Here is a 19254-nt window from a genome sequence, read left to right as displayed (position 1 = left end):
CAAGAATATACAATGGGGAAACACACAATCTCTTCAATAAATGGTGCTGGGAAAACTGGACAGCTACATGCAGAAGAATGAAATTGGACCACTTTCGTATACCACACAAAAATAAACTCAAAATAGACTGAAAACCTAAGTATGAGACTTGAATCTGTAAACTCCTAGAAGAAAACTCAGACCTTGGCATTAGCAATATTTTCCAGATATATCTCCTCAGGCAAAAGAAACAAAAGCAAAAATAAACTATTGGGACTACACCAAAACAAAAGGCTTTTGCATAGCAAAGGAAAACATCAACAAAACAAGGCAACCTACTGAATGGGAAAAGATTTGCAAATGATATATCCAATAAGGGATTAATATAAAAAATGCACAAAAAACTTATACAACTCAACAAGTCCCCCTCCCAAATCTGGTTAAAAATGGGCAGGACTTTAGAATAGACATTTTCCAAAGAAGACATACAGATGGCAGAGACACATGAAAAGATACTCAACATCATGAATCATCAGGGAAATGCAGACCAAAACCACAATGAGAGATCATCTTACATCTGTCAGAATGGCTAGAATAAAAAAGACAAGAAATAATGAGTGTTGGTGAGGATATGGAGAAAAAGGAACCCTAGTGCACTGCTGGTGGGAATGCAAACTGGTGCAGCCACTGTGGAAAACAGTATGGAGGTTCCTCAAAAAATTACAAATACAACTACGATATGATCCAGTTATTTCACCACTGGGTATTTACCCAAATAAAATGAAAACACGAATTCACAAAGATATATGCACCCCAGACATTTATTGCAGCATTACTTACAATAGCCAAGATATGGAAGCAACCTAAGTGTCCATCGATGGATGAATGGATAAAGATGTGGGACACACACACACTGAATAGTACCCAACCACAAAAAAGAAAGTGGTCTTGAAGGTATAATGCTAAGTGAATAAAGTCAGACAGAAAAAGACTACCATATCATTTTATTTGTATGTGGAATCTAAGAAACAAAAACAAAACAAAGCAGAAACAGACCCATAAATACAGAAAAAACTAGTGGTTACTAGAGGGGAGATGTTTAGGGGGATGGGCAAAAGGGGTGAAGGGGACTGAAATGTACAGGCTTCTAGTACAGAATGAATAAATCACAGGGATAAAAGGTACAGTCCAGAAAGTACAGCTAATGATATTTTAATAGTATTGTATGGTGACAAATGGTAGCTACACTTGTGGTGACCAAGCATTATGTTGTACACCTGAAACTAATAAAACACTATGTGTCAACTATACTTAAAAAAAATTTTTTTTTAGTTAAAAATTTTTTCCTCAGTGAAAAATTAAGTCTCTGACCTATAATAATTCACCATGCAAATGTTCACTTCAAACTTCAAAGATTACATGTAAATAATTTACATATATGTATAAGCAAAAATATTGGGGAACTCATTAGGTCCTTAAAGTAGAGGAATGAAGTAAACTTGGGAAACACTAACAACAGTAATTCCCTAATTGAGTAATTATATACCAAGAATAAGAATGCAGCAATCAACAAAACAATGAATTGTGGATCACTGCATCAAAAACTAATGATGTACTGTATGGTGGCTAACGTAACATCATCATCATCATCATCATCATCATCATCATAATAAAAAAGAATGCAATCAACAGGGGTGTGTCTACCTTTGGTTCAGGTCATGATCCCAGGTCCTGGGACTGAGCACAGCACTGGGCTCCCTGCTCAGCGGGAGCCTGTTTCTTCCTTTCCCTCTGCCCTTCCCACCTTCCCCCATCATACTCATGTTTGGTCTCTTTCTCAAATAAATAAACGAAGAAATGAATAAAATCTTAAAAAAAAAAAAGAAAAAAGGAATGCAATTAACATTCTTGGATCCTAACATCATTAAGCTTGTATTTGGGGGATTGGGGGGGGGAGGGAAGACACCAAATGAAAATATTTTTCTGGACTAAAGCAAAATGATAAAAACCAGAGAAATTTAGTAAATTTTGTACTACTTGTCTAAATCTGTTAAAATGTTCTATTATGAAACCATACCTCCCTTTTTAAAAATTAAAATCTTCTAATTTAATGTTTTTGAAACACTTTTACTTGGCTAATTATTATCTGTTGTGTATTTTCTTTTTGAAATTTTATTCATTTGTGAGCCACTGGAACAGGATACACTAAGGGGCATCTAACATAAGTCTAGTATCGTCAGGAATTTTCCTGGCAAAGTGCTTTAGACAAAAAGGCTAAACTGAAAATGCCATTACCCTTAAAAAAAAAAAGAAGAAAATTAACATATACTTATGGAGAAAAACCTGAAAGCAGATTAAAAAACTTATTTTGGCTTGCTGTCTGTGTGGTCAAACCTATTCTTCATTTAAAATACACCCAGCACTGCCATTTGTGTGAAGGAGCTTGTTTAATTAAAGGGCCCAACCTGACCATCATTCCCCTCTTTTAGCAAGAGAAGCACTCATTATATTTTCCTAATTTAACTTTTTCTCTACATCCATGTGTATCTTCCCACCTGTAACACTGTGATATAGGAATATATTTGCATAGCCTTAATACCTATTACTGCTTTGTACAAAGCAGATACACATTATATGTACCAGATAAATATATATGTTAAGTTGGACAAGAAATACCCAACAAGTGGAGACAGTTTTAAAAGAATAAGAGTTATAGACAAAAATATATACTATTATGTGGGTTATACAACTCTATTCCCAATACTTAAGTTACTTAAAGATGAGGCGCCTGGGTGGCTCAGTTGGTTAAGCGACTGCCTTTGGCTCAGGCCATGGTCCTGGAGTCCCTGGATGGAGTCCCGCATCGGGCTCCCTGGTCGGCAGGGAGTCTGCTTCTCCCTCTGACCCTAACCCCTCTCATGTGCTCTCTCTCATTCTCTCTCTCTCAAATAAATAAAATCTTAAAAAAAAGAAACTTAAAAAAAAAAAAAAAGTTACTTAAAGATGAAGGAAAAGTAACATTCAGAAATGTTAGTGTTTTTTGTGAGATACAAAAATCTTAAGATTGGAGAAGCCTCTCAGGACTGATAACATTTAAAATAATTATAAATTAATATAGTACTGAATTTATTTTCTAACGTTTTACCTTAAAAACAAATCGCTAAATGCAGCTTGTCTATCTAAATCTAGAGTTCACAAACATTCTCTGGGATATATTTTACATGTTCTTTTTAAAAAAGATTTTATTTGAGAGAGAGGGGGGAAGCAAGGCATTCACGCAGTCGGTGGGGAGGAGAAGAGGGAGAGGGACAAGGAGACTCCACACTGAGTGTGGAGCCCAATGCTGCTCTATCGCATGACCCCAAGACCATGACCTGAGCTAAAATCAAGTCAGACACTTAACCGACTGAGCCACCCAGGAGCCCCTTACATGCTCTTCTATCAAGCGTGTGAAAGATTCTAGAAGTTATATCACACTTTTTCCTACAAATAATGACCTCACTAAAAATGGCAACTATTATGTGAGCAGTAGAGTAACTTCAGGTACTTAATCTTATTACTAGCCTTGAGAAAAACCCAGAGAAAGGTGATTCTGATACATCTTTTTTATAAATAACAGCTGATCCTTGACAACATGGGCTTGAACTGGACGGGTCCACTCATACGTGCATTAAAAATATATATACAGTACAGTACTGTAAATGTCTATTCTCTTCAATTTTCTTAATATTCTTTTCCCTAGAAATGTTACAGTACGTAAGAATACAGCATGTAATAAATATTATATACAAAATAGGTGTTCATCAACTTTGTTACTGGCGAGGCTTCCAGTCAACAGTAGGCTATTAGTTATGTTTTGGAGAGTCAAAACTTATACATGGATTTTCAACTGCATGGGGGTGGTGGTGGTGTTGTTACCCCTAACCCCTATGCTGTTCAGGGGCCAACTGTACTGTTTGCAGAGAAACAAAGAAGTATCTCACCAACACAGAAAAGAATACCTAAAACAGAACTCTCTTTTAAGTCAGGCGGAACGGTCACCTCTCCAGTTTTTTCAAACATAATAAATTTTTAGAAGAACAGTCTTATGCACCCTGGAGTATGTGTACATTTGATATTTATACATAAATATGAGAGCTACTGTGACTTTAGGATAAAAACCAAAACACACTACTTCCATTCATGTAGAAAGCTAAAAATGCCAAATCCTCAGGGAGACAATTAATTCTAATTTTTTCAGTAACAAATAGAACCATGACTTTGATAAACCAGGATCATTTAAATCGTTTAATTTTAAAGCTGGAAAAAATGTTGAAGGATCATCTAGTACAATTCTTATGTGGTAAGAGGCAGAGATCTAGGTATTTAGAAACAGAAGAGGGGCTTAACCAATCAATAGCAGCCGAGCAACAAGAAGTGCATCTGAGATCCCTAAAGAGCAGTGACCAAGTATGGAGATCTATTTGGGCCACACAGCCAAACTGTACTCATTAACTTCTGAGGTCACACATCATCTAAAATGGTTTCAACCCCAAATAAAACATTTAAATAGGAACCTTTCTTGGAGGCACCATTTCCCCCCTATACGGTCATTCTTACCCTATGGTTTATGGTACAGTAAGGATACTGCCATTAAAAACTGGCTTAGTCACCTCTGAACATGCTAAAAAGATACCAGCTTTCTAGAGAAAGACTAGCTCTGTAAATCCAGGTCACTCTCCCACCACAAAGATGACATGAGAAAGCAAGAGATAAGACATATTAAAGATCAACAGTCACAATGAATCATGGAACACTACATAAAAAAAAATAAAAAAATAAAAAATAACAAAAAAAAAGATCAACAGTCAAAGAAAGGAGATAGATTTTAATAGGAAAAAAAAAAATGCCACCAGTAGTTGCATACTCCCCATTGTAAAGTCCAGGCTTATATTTATGTATTTTTCAGAGATTAAACAAACAAGTGATATAGAGTAGGTGATAGAGGCAGTATGTGAAAACTGGAAGTAACTTTATCAATATACTCCAAGAGACTAAGCTTGCTCCAAGTGTCTTAAAGCAGGACTACCTTTACTGAGATTGTAGAAGAGCAAAAGCTAAGTATCAATAGCAGGCATCATCACATCTTCATTCTTTTCTTTCCCTACTGTAGAAGCTGATCTCTTCTAAAGCAGGCACAGAATTTCCAAAGGTAAAGCTTTGTGATTTTTTAATTTTAAGTAGGCTCCATGCCCTGCGCCAACATGAAGCTCAAACTCACAACCCTAAGATCAAGACCTGAGTGGAGATTAAGAGTTGGACACCTAACTGACTGAGCCACCCAGGCACCCCAATCTTTTGATTTTTAAAACTTCATTTTTCCCTTGCTCTGTTAAGTTTATGTACTATTTAATGTGCTACAATACTTATTACTCACGAGTTACCGTTAGGCAAACTTTTTATAACCATGTATAAGAACACATATTCAAATTTCATTCACTTCAGTCATGGTCCTGATTAACTAACTACAAGCTGATACATATTTTTACATCACAGCATTTACTGTGAACAGTTTGACCACTCTGGTCTCCTCTTTCCCCCAAAAAGTAACCTTTTCCCTCCCCTGCCCCCAAATATAAATAGAACGTGCCTTCCCACTTGATGAAAGCAGTAATCTCCATCAGAGCTATTAAACTATTGAAGATTTAACACCACCGCCCCCCCTGCCCAATATTCAACTATAATAAAAATGCCAAAACTAATACAATTCTGAATTTACAAGTCTTTAAAACATTTTCCTACCTTCACACTGGTTCCTTGGAAGAATCTTCCACCTTGTTTTTATCACATTTTCCAAAATTTGTAGTCCATAATACTGAAAATTGGAGAATAGAAACATGTGAATATATTGCTATAATACTGGCAACTTTCAGGATTCACAAATGGACAGACATTCACACATTTACATCTAAAGTTTCAAAAACATTATGCTACCAAGTTTAATTACATATATTAAACAAGGATCTATTCACCCATATACTGAGTTTTCATGCATTTTCCTCATTTTATTGTTTACTACTCTATTTAACGTCCTGCTGTTTATACATGCTCACACCAGGAGGAAGAACCAAATAAAAAGCCCTTTAGCAGCCAAATGGGCTTATCTGTAGAAGGAAAAGTAGCAGCCAGATATGAATTCACAGCATAAATGACTGCTCATCGGCTCACGTACTTTAACACGACCAGGCTCCTAAGAATTTAGCAGCTTGGATGCTCTCAAGCTTCCTACCATCCTCTAGGAGTTGTAAGCTCTTGGCCAAGTATTAAAGTATTGTCACAGATACTTTCTATAGAAAGTGTTTATAAACATCTCTGGTGTGTTACTTAAGGAGCAGCAAGACAGCCCACGGGTTTAATTTTAAATTTTAATCCCACCCTTACATTTGCTATTTCTACTAATTTAAAGATAAACTTTTGTGCACAGTCAAAAATAATACACAAACGCATGTTGCAATCTGTTTTTACCTTTCAGGTATTCCTTCCTAAATATAAAAGTCTTAACTAAAAATGTAAGAAAGTTAATACAGATACCACTTTCAAGCCATTTTGTCCCTCCTGCTGATTACTCACTCTAAATAGTCAACAACATTCACAACAATTTATAATGCTATAGGAGTTACTACCCAAAATTATTACCATGACCAATTAGTGTGGATAGACAGGAGGAAGAAAAGGGACAAAACTGTGTGGTATGTTTCAATTGTCTTAAGTAGGGAAGAATGAGCTATAATACCTGAAAGGTAAACTCATTCATATATAGACATAGAACTTCAGATTGCAAGTTTTGGCTGAGAATAAGAGTTCATCTTTAAAATGGTTAGTCATCACACAATAAAATAGGAGCATTAGTATTTCAACCAAAGGGATCATGTGAATGCTCATTTTATCCAAAGCACAATATAGACTGTCCCAAACTACATTGTGCTCAAATAGTAAATGTTTTTGCTGTTCTCTTTCATTTTAACATTTCATACTTTAAGAAAATTTTGTCATTTCAACTAAAATCCTACATTTGCAGAACATTCCTTAAAAAGACTTCCAAAATAAAAACAAGGCCAAAGCAAAATTCTGAAATTACAAATTTGACACCATTAAAGGGTTTCATAACCAGCAGTAAATACTGAAACTTTCTAACCTGTTCATTTACAATCCCTTTATAGGTCTAGGTCTCAGAAAAATATAAATAGGCAAAAAAGGTTTCTGATTGACTGAAATTTTCAATTAACTTTTGAGAACATACTACCCTAAAAACTTTGAATTTTACAGACATGACACTGTCAAAGTTTTACTAAGTCAAAACAATGCACTTCTTACTACTTGGAATATATCCTCTTGCTAATTCTCAACCAATTAAAAAGATCTTTAAAAAACTAAAAATCCACCATAAATATACCAGTAAGAAGCAACAATCTCAATGATAACTTCACCCTATTTAGCCAGCGTTTTTCAGCTTATGCTATTACCCTGCTTCCTTTTTGATACTTTGTTACCTAAATTACCTATTTACTAACCTCTACTCCTTTCCCCACCTGTAAAATGATAGCCTTAGCTTGCTGAAGATACAATTCATATTTTTCTCTTTCTGCCAACCCTGCTGAGGCAGTAAGCCCAATAAAAGCTTTTCAAAAGTTAAGTCAAAGGAATACAGAGATCACCGTCATAATACCCTAAAACCCAATCTCACCTAAACATTAAGACTCCACATATGAAGAGAATTTACATTTTTTGAATTAGAGTATTTTGATTAAAAAAATCTTAACTGCTAGCCAAATCTAAGGGCCAATCATAAATGACTATTTTGGAAATATCCATAAATAATCCAAATATCACTCTAAAGAATTAAATTACATTTCTGCTTTACATCTCAGGACTTGAGAAATCCACTGCTGAGTTATGAAGATGAGGGACAGATAACAGCAAAGACTAAATGAAAAAATAAATGCATGAAATGATCCCTATGGTAGAAATTTCTACTGAGCCCTTAGAAATACTTATTTTATGCATTGAATTCCCCTTTCCCCTCCCACCACCCATGAAACAAAAACAATTGATGAACAGAATTCAGTTAAAGGGAATCAAAAGGGTAGACCTTGTGGAGGCCTGCCGTCAAAGCCTAGCTGTGTCAGTTGCACAGGAAGACACCCCTTTTCTTCCTATTACAAGCAATCAACATAATGGAACATTATGATTAATATCAGGTAGTGTTAACATCTTTAAAGAAAAAAAAAATGATTGCATAAAAGCCAAATGTCATAGTGCATAAATTTAGCACCAAATCATTTGTAATTTATGTAAATTGAAGAATTCTTTACCTGTTGCTTTCTTTCTGTTCCTCTAATCATCTCATTTTTCACAAGACAAATTTTGAGTTTTTAAAAATACTGTTGATAAATCAACTTAAACATTAGTAATGTCTGTCAGTATAAAAAGCAAAATTTACCAGGCAAGCAAACAGGCAAACACTATTATGTTACTTAAGGTTAGCACTTTGAGGAAGTTCTGGACTGTATTTTTGCCCTAAAATTTACAAGATGTCAAAACTAATTAATATTTTAAAACTGTTAATTAATACAGTCTGATTTCAGAAACAGATGTGAAAATGGCTATTTTCTGTTTTAACACAATGTATACCAAGTGGAAATCTTGTGTGTATTAAACAGAATGCCATGCATGGTATTTTATTACTTTAAGGCAGTTTAAAGAGAAGTGTGAATCATCAAGCCTAAAACAGTCAAAACACATTTTGATCAACCCTTCTGTTCAAACTAGGAAAAAAGGACCCAAATTATAACATTTTTCAATTGCAAATAAAAACTGAGTGCTGTCCCATTTAAAGCATTGGTACCATGGAGCAGGGTTTTATGCTGCCCACACAACTTGGTGTTGGAGGTGCCTAGCCTGTATTATTATATTGATTACTTGCCCAAAATAATTCCTCTGATGTTTCATCTCTGAATAACATTCAGAATTTATGCTACTTAGATCTGTATACATATTCTAAAAACAAAAACAAAAACAAAAAGCAACCAAAAAAGCCACCTTGCATACTAGTCCCAATTACAAAACTTCATTCATAATTCTTAGGACTATTTGCAAGAATTCATTCTATGTTTAAGACTCAATTTTGAAGTTAACAATATTAAATAATTTGAGATAACAAATGCTAATACTAAAAATGAGATACCTTCCTCAAAGTTTATGACTGGAAGAAAAGAAGAAATAATGGATTTTAAAACCACCACTTGCTTACTTTCGTGTTCATATTCTGTGAAAATTCCAAAATTGTGTCGACTCTTGTCCACGCATCAGGATGCTCCTTTAAATGTGTCAGTACTTCTTGAGCCATTCTTTGCTAAAATATTACATGAAAATAATTTTAAGCTCACTTATTCTTTTTAATCATTCATTAAAATGGTATTGAGCAAGGCACAAATCCTAATAGGACAGTGATTCTATTAACTTCCTGAAACACTCAAGAAATAATTAGTCCATACAGAAATAAAAATGTATCCTCTATCACTCTTAAACTTCAATTTATTTATTTATTTATTTATTTATAAGATTTTATTTATTTACGTGACAGAGACAGACAGCGAGAGAGGGAACACAAACGGGGGAGTGGGAGAGGCAGGGCACCCGATGCAGGGCTCGATCCCAGGACCCTGGGACCATGACCTGAGCTGAAGGCAGACGCCCAACGACTGAGCCACCCAGGTGCCCCTTAAACTTCAATTTAAAATGGGAATATACATCCCTTTGAAACAGTAGGTTTTTTTGGCAATCTACTACTTTATTTGGTATTCTCAAAAAGGAACTTAAATTCAACCAATGCTAACAAAGATTTCTCTAGCGTAAAGGGAGTTCTCAGCACTTAACTGAAAGCAACATATAAAAATTCACATATACTTAAATTACGTAATGGTACTCCGTCTTACAAGTTACCAAGATATCTCCAACAAAGTTTACCTATAAAAATGTATTTCATGGGGAAAAAAATTATACATGTTTTTTCCTTGGGGAAACTGATAAAAACTAGGTCTAAGTAGGGCTACAAACCTCAAATACCTATAGATACATAAAAAACACAAAGACCCTGAACCCCTTTTAAAAAAAAATCTCTTAAATTTATTGTAAATACGCATTTTCTGTTCTCTGAAAGTCTTCTAAATTTCATATCAAATCCTAGCTTATTTTGAAAACTCTGTTTTCATATTTTTAAGATATTATTTGATAGAGGGCACAGAGTGAGAGTGAGGGGGAGAGATGAGCAGAGGGAGAGAATCTCAAGCAGACTCTGCACTGAGCACGGAGCCTGACGGGAGTGAGTTCAATCCCAGGACCCTGAGATCATGACCTGAGCTGAAACCAGGAGTCAGACATTTAACCTACTGAGCCACCCAGGCACCCGTTTTCATCTTTAAAATGCAAACCCAGAAATAAGAAAAACTTATATATCCATCATCTACAATTAACAAATGTTAACACTGTTTTACTTGTATTTGTTTTTCTTTTAAACATAAAAGTTCTGCGGCGGCTGGGTGGCTCAGTCGTTAAGCGTCTGCCTTCAGCTCGGGTCGTGATCCCGGGGTCCTGGGATCAAGCCCCGCATCGCATCGGGCTCCCTGCTCAGCAGGGAGTCTGCTTCTCCCTCTCCCACCCCCCCTGCTTGTGTTCCCTCTCTCACTGTGTCTCTGTCAAATAAATAAATAAAATCTTAAAAAAAAATTTAAAAAAATTTAAAATAAAAAAATAAACGTAAAAGTTCTAAAACTTATGGAAATCACCTTTATACCTTTTCTCCAGTGCCATTTCCTTCCTTTTGTTCCTTCTTTAGAGATAATGAGTTTCATGAATTTGGTGTCTTTTCCTGTCCCTATTTTCTCAGCATGTGCATAAATTTCATGAGTGATATAGTTGTGTGGTCACTAAGTTTTATATAAATAGTATACTATAAAAAACACTACAATCTGCTCTTTTCATTTGACACTTTCCCTCAGCTTTATTATAAGGTATAACAGACAATGGAGTTTTAGAGACCTAGCCATACTGACACTATGTATCTAGTCTCTTCATTTCAACCATTATAGTTTCTTAATGATATGAACACATTTTACCCAAGGCTATTAATTCGATTAATTTTTTTCAAGAAGTAATAGCTTAATCTTTTCACCTTTAAAGGCAGTTTTGTAGCTCAACTGGATCCTCCCTAATTACCTTTTACTTAGTTCTATCACATGTAAGTAAGAAGTTTGGTAATTTTAAAGTTTGTCAATTATCTTTGTTAGATTGATTCAACTTGATCAAGGGTTTAATTTATGGGTTATAAAGCAAGCATCAAAGAGGGGGAAAGAAGCATTCCAATTTGAACCATCTCTGACAGACACCTCAAAATCTTCAACGTAGGTTTTATTCCAACTTACAAAAAAAAAAAATCATGTTCCTTATTTTGGCTTTGATGTTAAGAATTATTTTCCTTAGGTAGCAGATATAGTGGTTTCCCCCATCAACCAACTAGCAATATACACTGCTTATTGTTTAAAAGAAAACTTTAAAAATATACACCCACTAAGTAGTGGTTTTGTACCTTGACAACACCACTAGAACCACCATGGAACTTGGAAGAAAAACCAGTTGCCTGGGTTCCAACCTACAAGTACAGGGTTCAAGCTAGAATATAAGCTCTTAAAATATACATATTTTGATTAGATTTCGTTAAAGGACTAATAGTTTTAAGGAGTTATAATTATGCTATATAATGACAAAAAGCAGAAAGAATAGTGATCTGAGTTATCTAGGGCCAAAGCACACTTTAGCAATGTTTTGACTGTCTCCCAGAGAGTATCTAACTAGATCTATTCATTTCTCACTAGTTATATTCTTGCACATAAAATAGTAACAAATAACAAGAGCATGAGGTATATCAAAGATCCATGCCTAGTAAAAGTTATTTGGTCAAGATACTCTATCAGAACTTTTGAAATGATGACCATTGTGCACATAAGTGAATACTCACCACACTATTATCATTAATACTGCATAAATCATGTCCTTTCCTTTTAGTCGTCCATAAAAGTCACTTCTAGTATTTGAGTCTTAGCGTCTTTACTTTGTCCTAACCCCACTATCCTTACATAATATTCTTTTATAAACTAAAACTCCAGAAGGGGTTAAAAAAGACACGGAAGGAAACTAAAGGAGAGAATGTGGTATCTCCCTGTGTTACTTACTGAATGGTGAAAGTATTTTAGTTGCTAAGCAATAGATTAAGAGTTCAAGTCACTTAACACAGTATTGGAGAAAACACCCAACTCTTCCATATATTTTTCCTGCTGGCTGCCTAACTTGGCTAAAAATAGAAAAATACTTAGAAGACAAGATAGCCCTAATGTTACAGTGTTAAATATCCTTCTATATTGCCCATTTGGACATAAGCTCTGGGTATAGATTAAAAGGCACCATTCTAACAATTTCTTCACCTCCAAAATTATGTAATCCTTAAAAAAAAAATTAGCTTCCTCTGAGTTTTAATGTTTAATTAGCATAATTTCTATAGCTGCCATTTTTAGCACATATGAGACTGGAAAAAAATTAAGAAACCATACAATATTTTAAAACAATGAGTTTGTGTAAATATGCTAAACCTTTATATTTCCAAAAGTACCCTTTAAACAGAATGCCTTCTAAGTATGAGGCACCATAACAGGTGCTTTTACAAACCCTACTATCTTCCAGTCTCCTGTGAGGTAGGTAACTTTGTAGGTGAAACTCTAGAGCAATGACTAGAAAACTTACTGGACTAAAACAAGACACTCCTCACTAAAAACATGTTTTCCAAGACAGCTTTCTTCTTTTTATTCACAATAAGACCCCCAAAGAGGCAGCATATGAAAAATCCACTGAACTACAAGTGTAAAGACACACTTTGAGATAAAAGGTTTTTAGCTGACTTTAAGAGCTCTAAGCCTCCATTTCCTTATCTATAACAATGACAAATAGCAGTTTGCAACTATATGTAACAGATTTGTCTTATGATATAACTAGACATAAAGTTCTTACTTTTGGGAAAGTTTATTTTGCCTTGATAAATAGAAAACACTTTCCTAAGTCTACATTTTATTAAAAAATCAAATTTAAAACAAATCATTAAATCTTAATGTGAAACATTACTAAAAGCAGCAGCAGCAGCACCAACATACATATATTTAAAGTCTTTTTTTTTTGTTTTAGTGATCTCTATACCCAACATGGGGCTTCAACTCACATCTGTGAGATCAAGAGTCACATGCTCTTCCAACTGAGCCAGCCAGGCACCCCACCAATATATTCTTCATGATAAAAATTACTATTACTTCTTAGTTATAAGCCTAGAAGAATATTGATCTCTTTGTTTATCCATCATACTTTTAGATGTTGTGAGCCATGGTAAAAAAGAACAAAGATTTAAACAGCAGTAGCAGCTAAGTGAGGTGACAAAATTAAATTGCCATCTTCCTAATGGCTTACAAGACTTGTGCTTCTAATATATTCAAAGTTGAGCCCAAACTTACTTCTCTACTTTCTTCCTAAAGTAGCTGCTTTCCATACATGCATGTTAGAATGAAATGAAGCTTAAAGCTCCACGTTGACTGTATAGCACAAAGAAACAACTACATAGTATGTGTAACACATATGGATGGAATAACTTTTCAGGAAGGCTTTTGGAGACAAGAACGCGGACCAAAAGCCCCCTAGGAGTTATAAAACCGGACCAACCTTACAAAATCTGCAGAATAATTTTTACCACTCATACAACTTTCATGGCCCCCTTTCAAGTTTTCTCTTTGTTATATATATACTAAAACCAATAATGTATTTCAGAGGGAATGGAATATTTATGCACGTGCTAGTATTTATACATCATGCTTTTTGGACCATCTATAAAAGATACAATTTCTACCTTTCAGGTTTTTAAAAAGTATGATAGCACTCGGGGTTAAATTATGCAAATATAAACTAGTATCTTCAAGACATGTACTAACTAGACATCATCTACTAGGAATATAATATTTTGGCAACAAAATTTTATTGGTTTTTGTCACATCATCTTAAAAGACTTTTAAATCCAACAACAGAAAATTTTACAATTTAAAACTCCTCATGTGATTAACTCCACAGAGTGAAGATTCAAGATTACCCAGTTTACAAGAAAAACCTAAAAAAATTATGAACATTCCTGTCTTGTCTATCATTCAATTGGGTGTTTTAAAAAAATAAAACCCAAAAACTTTAAACTCATCAAAACATGGATTATGTGTGTAAGATAACTGCCTACATTAATATACCACTTTTACAAGTCTTAAATTCAAATAATTTAAGATGCTTGGTATTGCTGGACTTTTAAAGCAACTTTTATCAGTGAAGTACTTCTGTAATTCAAATATTTCAAAAATACAAGGATCTTTTAACTCCAAATATATTACATACATAAAAGATACAACCTTTAGTATCTGTAAAACATTCGATACATTAGGCTCTATCTTTCATTAAATTGGCTAAAGGTTTCTTAAAGACAGAACAAGTAATAATATTCCAAAACATCTCATTCTAACCACGTCAAAATATAATGCACATAATGCAATTCTGCAGACCGCTTCTCAATGGTTAATATATAATTCCAATTTAATACAAACTATGGAACACTTTTTAAAAAGGCGGTAATTTAAAATCTTGTTCTAACCGAATAACTTCATTGCACTCTAATAATGTTATAAAGTTTCGCTCAGCTTCTTTACCTGGGCTCCTTCTCCATGGTATAAGCAATTCACCACATTGTCTAGAAGGTTGATATCCAGTTTTTGGCTGAAATCGAGCAGCTGACGAGCTGCATGGTCTGCTAACATTGTCATAATTGCTGGCATAGATTACTGTAAATAAAGAAAAAAATTTAAGGTGCCTATGAAATTTTGGTATTACCAGTCAGAAACTTTCTACTCAAGTTATTTTACTTCAACCATGTTCTTACAAATATTATGAGTATTTTAGAGACTACCTAAATAAATAACAGTAAAAGCAACTAAATGCTGAAGATACTTAGCTACTCCGTAACTGCTTTAGTTAAGGTCCATTCAACTTTTCTAATGTCTATTTTAAATTCCCCAAAAAATCTTACTGTTCTACTAGTATTTAAATAAAATTACTCCTAACCTCTTTTAATGAAACCATTACTAGGAATTTATGGCTCTAAAAATTGATACAGTTCAAAGTCAATCTCAAATTTTTAAGTACAGATAAAGTTTAAGTGGATTTCCCCCCTTCCTAAATAGGGCCTTCTGTTTCAGTAAAAGCTCCCTTCCCTGTATGTTACCTTAATTTTTAAGATATGCTGAAAAAAACAGGAAGATGCTGAAAGTTAAATGTGGTATCCAAGTTTTCTTATTGTATGTATCAACGACTAGCAGAACTTAAAATTTTTATATTCAAACCATCTATTTCTTTCAACCCTCAATAAATTTGGAGATTAAAATTCCTTGAACATATGTCTAGAAAAACACTTTACGGCACCATGTCAAACTTTTTTTTTTTTTTTACAATTTCCAGGTATTCATTGGCAAGGTAAAAAACTGCAAAAGCTTTCCAAATATTTTCCAAATAAAAACAAATTCTGTAATAACAGAAAAACGAACTTCTTCACCTCACATAATGCATTGGCTAAAACCTACCAGTTTATAAGCAATGTTACCCTTTTAAGAGGATTCTAATCCAAGATGCTGGCACACATTCACATTTTTGTTGCCCAGCATTATAAAAATCTTTGCTTTTTCTTCAAAGCCAGTGCCACTCTACTCTGACTGGCTAAGTCAGTACTCTTAACCTTTTTGGGTCAAGATGCCTTACAATCAGAAGAACATGATAGCTCCCGTCAAATTTTAAAAACTCACAATTTTGTACACAATTACAGAAAATCCAGGACACCTTGAAAGCCATGCATGAAACCTCAGGTTAAGAACCCCTGGTTGACCGTAGTTAGACCCAACAAAGTCAACTGGTTACCTCCACTTCTCCCCCTCTTAAAAAACCTTCCAGGATCAGGAAATGGGTGGGATTTGATTACATTATGTTTGATAGGATAGGGAAAAGACTGTTTCTTGGCTTCTTGAGAGCAGTTTAAAAATGTTAACAATGGCAGCAATTTCAATTTTAACACAAATGCTTTATTTAATGATAATGCCAATTACAAAAAAATGTTAAGTGTAAATGATGAGTCAATAAGTTAGAGATAATGTAAAAATTGAGAAATTAAGAGTTCAAGGATTTTTATTCCTCTGAAATCGTTCAGCCCATTACTGACAGCAAAAACTGATGAGATCTCAAAAATTCATAGCAGTTATTAATGTTTTTAATACCAAAAGAATATCTGACATGCATTAACAAAAATCTCTAATCTACATACGAATATAAAAATGGAAATACATATATATATTCCACCAAATGTGTAAATTTCCTCGCATCAAATACCATAACATTTTAAAGATCAGAACAGTCTTAAAAATTGAGATTGAAAAACAATGCCACAAAGCACCAAGATGTACATATCAAAGGTTTTCAATTTTTGGTTAAAAACTAAACGAACTTTTCTCCTATGTAGTCCTATCATAATTTAATAACCCGAACAAAAAGAACAATTTGACTATAAAAAGTTTCATTTTCAAGTACATTGTCCTTACAGAGTTCTTCGAGCTAAACTCTTGTGAAAAATCAGGTTTAGAATAAAAGCTCGTGTTAAATACAGTAGTTTGCCATCCTTAGAACTAGCGGCTATCTTCGAAATGACCTACCTATTCTTGAACGGTACAGAAATGGCGGCTTTCTGGTCAAAGCCAAGCACATTTAGTCCCCCAAATCAAACAGCTTCCAAAACATTCTTTCCACTAACAGCAGTGTCCCACACGCTTAAGATACACAATCAGGCAGATAGCAAACAGCCATCGCGGGAGAGCGTGAAACCACAATCGCTTTCTTTTCTCCTTGGGACACTCAATCCTAAAATCCACTCACTGGATAGCATATACAAGGGATTATCCAGCAATGTGACTCTACAAGTGACTACCAAAATACCTTCACTGCCACTTCTAACTGAATAAGCAGGCAGCTGCACAGTGCCAGCTCCCATCCAAGCCATAACCGTTGCTTTATGATTACTAAGTAGTAGGTCAAAAAACAAGTCGCTACAAGGAGAGACTGCTACTTAGATGTGTGGGCAATTGCCTGCTTCATTCAGTAGAAACACACCTCACTAAGGCCCGCCCTCCCCTCGCTTCCCACCCGAACCGATTTGCAGCAGTTCTAACTATAGCATACCGGAGCACGCACTCACCCCGCCCATACTCGGAGGAGGCATTTAGACCAGGCGCCTGAAGTTCACCGCCCCATTCTCAATGCAGCATGGCCTCTGCGTGATCAGAGGAGGTCCGGGCCGGGGAAATCTCTAAAGCTTCTTCTACTACACCCACTTCCCACCCATCCCAAACTCGGAGACATCGGAATGAAGGAGAATCAGGGCATCATCCACTGTACAATGCCAGCAGTAAACGATTCGGTCACTTAACACACTCAACCCCTTCCCCCCCCCAACAAACTACAGAACGGAATCCCATTTACAGAACCCTGAACAATCAACTAACCCTTCCTACTTCTAATCCTACTCTGCAAAAAACCAGAAAGATTTCGAGTTTCCTTGCAGGAGGAGGAGGGACTCGGCAGCCCCTCCCTCCCCCGATCCCAAGCTCTCCACCGAGGGGCCACGTGATGCAGGCGGACGTTTCAATGCTGCTGCACTAAATATTTCTGGAAACTTCCACTCCTAATAATTTACAGAGATGTTCCTGAAATCACCCCAACTTCTCCCCAGCCCCCTGGGCTGGGGAAGCCCTTCCACACCCACACCGGCCTCGCTTCACTATCACGCTCCTCGCCTTCCTCCACCGCCACCCGCACACGCGAATAACCCAGCAAGCGCTACCCTCTCGCGGCCGCCTCCCCGCCTCCATCCCCCAGCGGCAGAAGCGGCTCCATTCAATCGCAGGCTCTGCTGTGGGCCCGCCGCCGCCTCCCGGGCTCGCCTCCCGCGGCCGCCGCCGCGCCCCACGCCGGCCTCCTCCCGCCCGGCCGCCGCCCGACCCTCGGCCCCGAAGACACAGTCGACTTACCCAGAGACTGAACCAACTGCTTCTTCTTTCCTTGTCGGGGGATTAGGGCGAGGGAAGGTGGGGAGGGGGGAGAGGGGAGGAAATCAAGGTGGGTTTCACAGTTTTCCCACCTTAAAAAAGGAAATTAAAAAAACGAAGATAAGGGCAAAAAAAGCTCAACAATATTTACTATTTCAGGGACACCCCCCACGACACACACCCACCCGCCCCCCCCCAAAAAAGGAAGGGGAATTAATCCGTGGAATAAATGCTCCCGCCTGGCTGGGGAGTGAGGGAAGGGGGAGGGGAAAGGGGTCAAGTCCCAAAGATTCAGCCCCAGGGGGACCCTCCAGCCACAGGCGGCAGCAGAAGCGGCAGGAGTAGGGGATATAGAGTCCACAAGGTCGGGGGACGCTCTGCTGCCAGTTGCAGTCCGACTCCCCCCTACCAAAATACGGCTCCCTCTCTCACGCGGCTCCGGCGCTGGGCCCCCCCACCCAGGCTCGCCTAAACTTTCCCCCCTTCTGCTCCTCAGCGACTGGTGGTTCCCCCCTCCCCCTCTGGGTGGTTGCACAGACTGCAGCAGCAAAGACTGGAACAGGCACCGCCGCCGGGGCTGTAGCTACTGTTGCTCTTGCTGATGCTGTAGCTCCCGCTGCTCCTGCCGCGGCCGCTGCAGCCGCTTCTCCCCCTCCTTCTAGTGCCTCAAACTCGGAACCGGTTGAAACCGGTTCAGACTGGGAGATTCCATCTCGGTTGAGTTTTCAGCCCATGGCGCCGCGGAGCGTTTGGAACCTGGGCCTCCGCCCCCAGCCCGCCTGCCCATTGGCCGGTTCCAGCCACAGCCGCGCCATCAGCCTACCTCTTATTGGCCAGATCGCCCGTCAATCCCACCTCAAGTCTCCACACGAGCCCGCCGCTTCGGCCCCCGCCTCTTTCCAGCAGCGATTTGCCTGCAGAGTGGGGGAGGGGAAGTGGGGCGGGTCGAAAAGGAGCAAGGAGGGGGGTGGAGGAGGAGGAGGTGGGACGAAGAGCTGAGCCCAGCTGAGAAGAGAGCGAAGACAAGCCGCGC

The 19254-nt window shown here is 37.2% G+C and overlaps 1 protein-coding gene across 3 annotated transcripts in view; it reads right to left on the bottom strand.

The window, feature by feature from the left end:
• Positions 1–18977, bottom strand: part of XPO1 (exportin 1) — a 45778-nt gene extending 26801 nt beyond the window's left edge. Inside the window, exons 1-4 of one of the 3 annotated variants that reach the window (XM_036083709.2) lie at positions 18204–18977; positions 14790–14921; positions 9269–9370; positions 5761–5833 (exon numbers count right to left, since the gene is read on the bottom strand). In XM_036083709.2, coding sequence (XP_035939602.2) covers positions 5761–5833; positions 9269–9370; positions 14790–14915 — 301 coding nt within the window. In that variant the 5' untranslated portion in view covers positions 14916–14921; positions 18204–18977. Of the gene's footprint in view, positions 1–5760; positions 5834–8107; positions 8172–9268; positions 9371–14789; positions 14922–17371; positions 17605–18203 lie in introns of those variants that run through there. The other 2 variants (XM_036083771.2, XM_036083833.2) reach the window with 2 other exon arrangements.
• Between the last annotated feature and the right edge of the window lie 277 nt (positions 18978–19254).

The sequence above is a fragment of the Halichoerus grypus genome, chromosome 10 (genome assembly GCF_964656455.1).
Source record: "Halichoerus grypus chromosome 10, mHalGry1.hap1.1, whole genome shotgun sequence".
Classification (NCBI taxonomy): Eukaryota; Metazoa; Chordata; class Mammalia; order Carnivora; family Phocidae; genus Halichoerus; species Halichoerus grypus.
The sequence above is the reverse complement of the archived record's forward strand: the minus strand, read 5'-3'. Positions and strand labels throughout refer to the sequence as shown.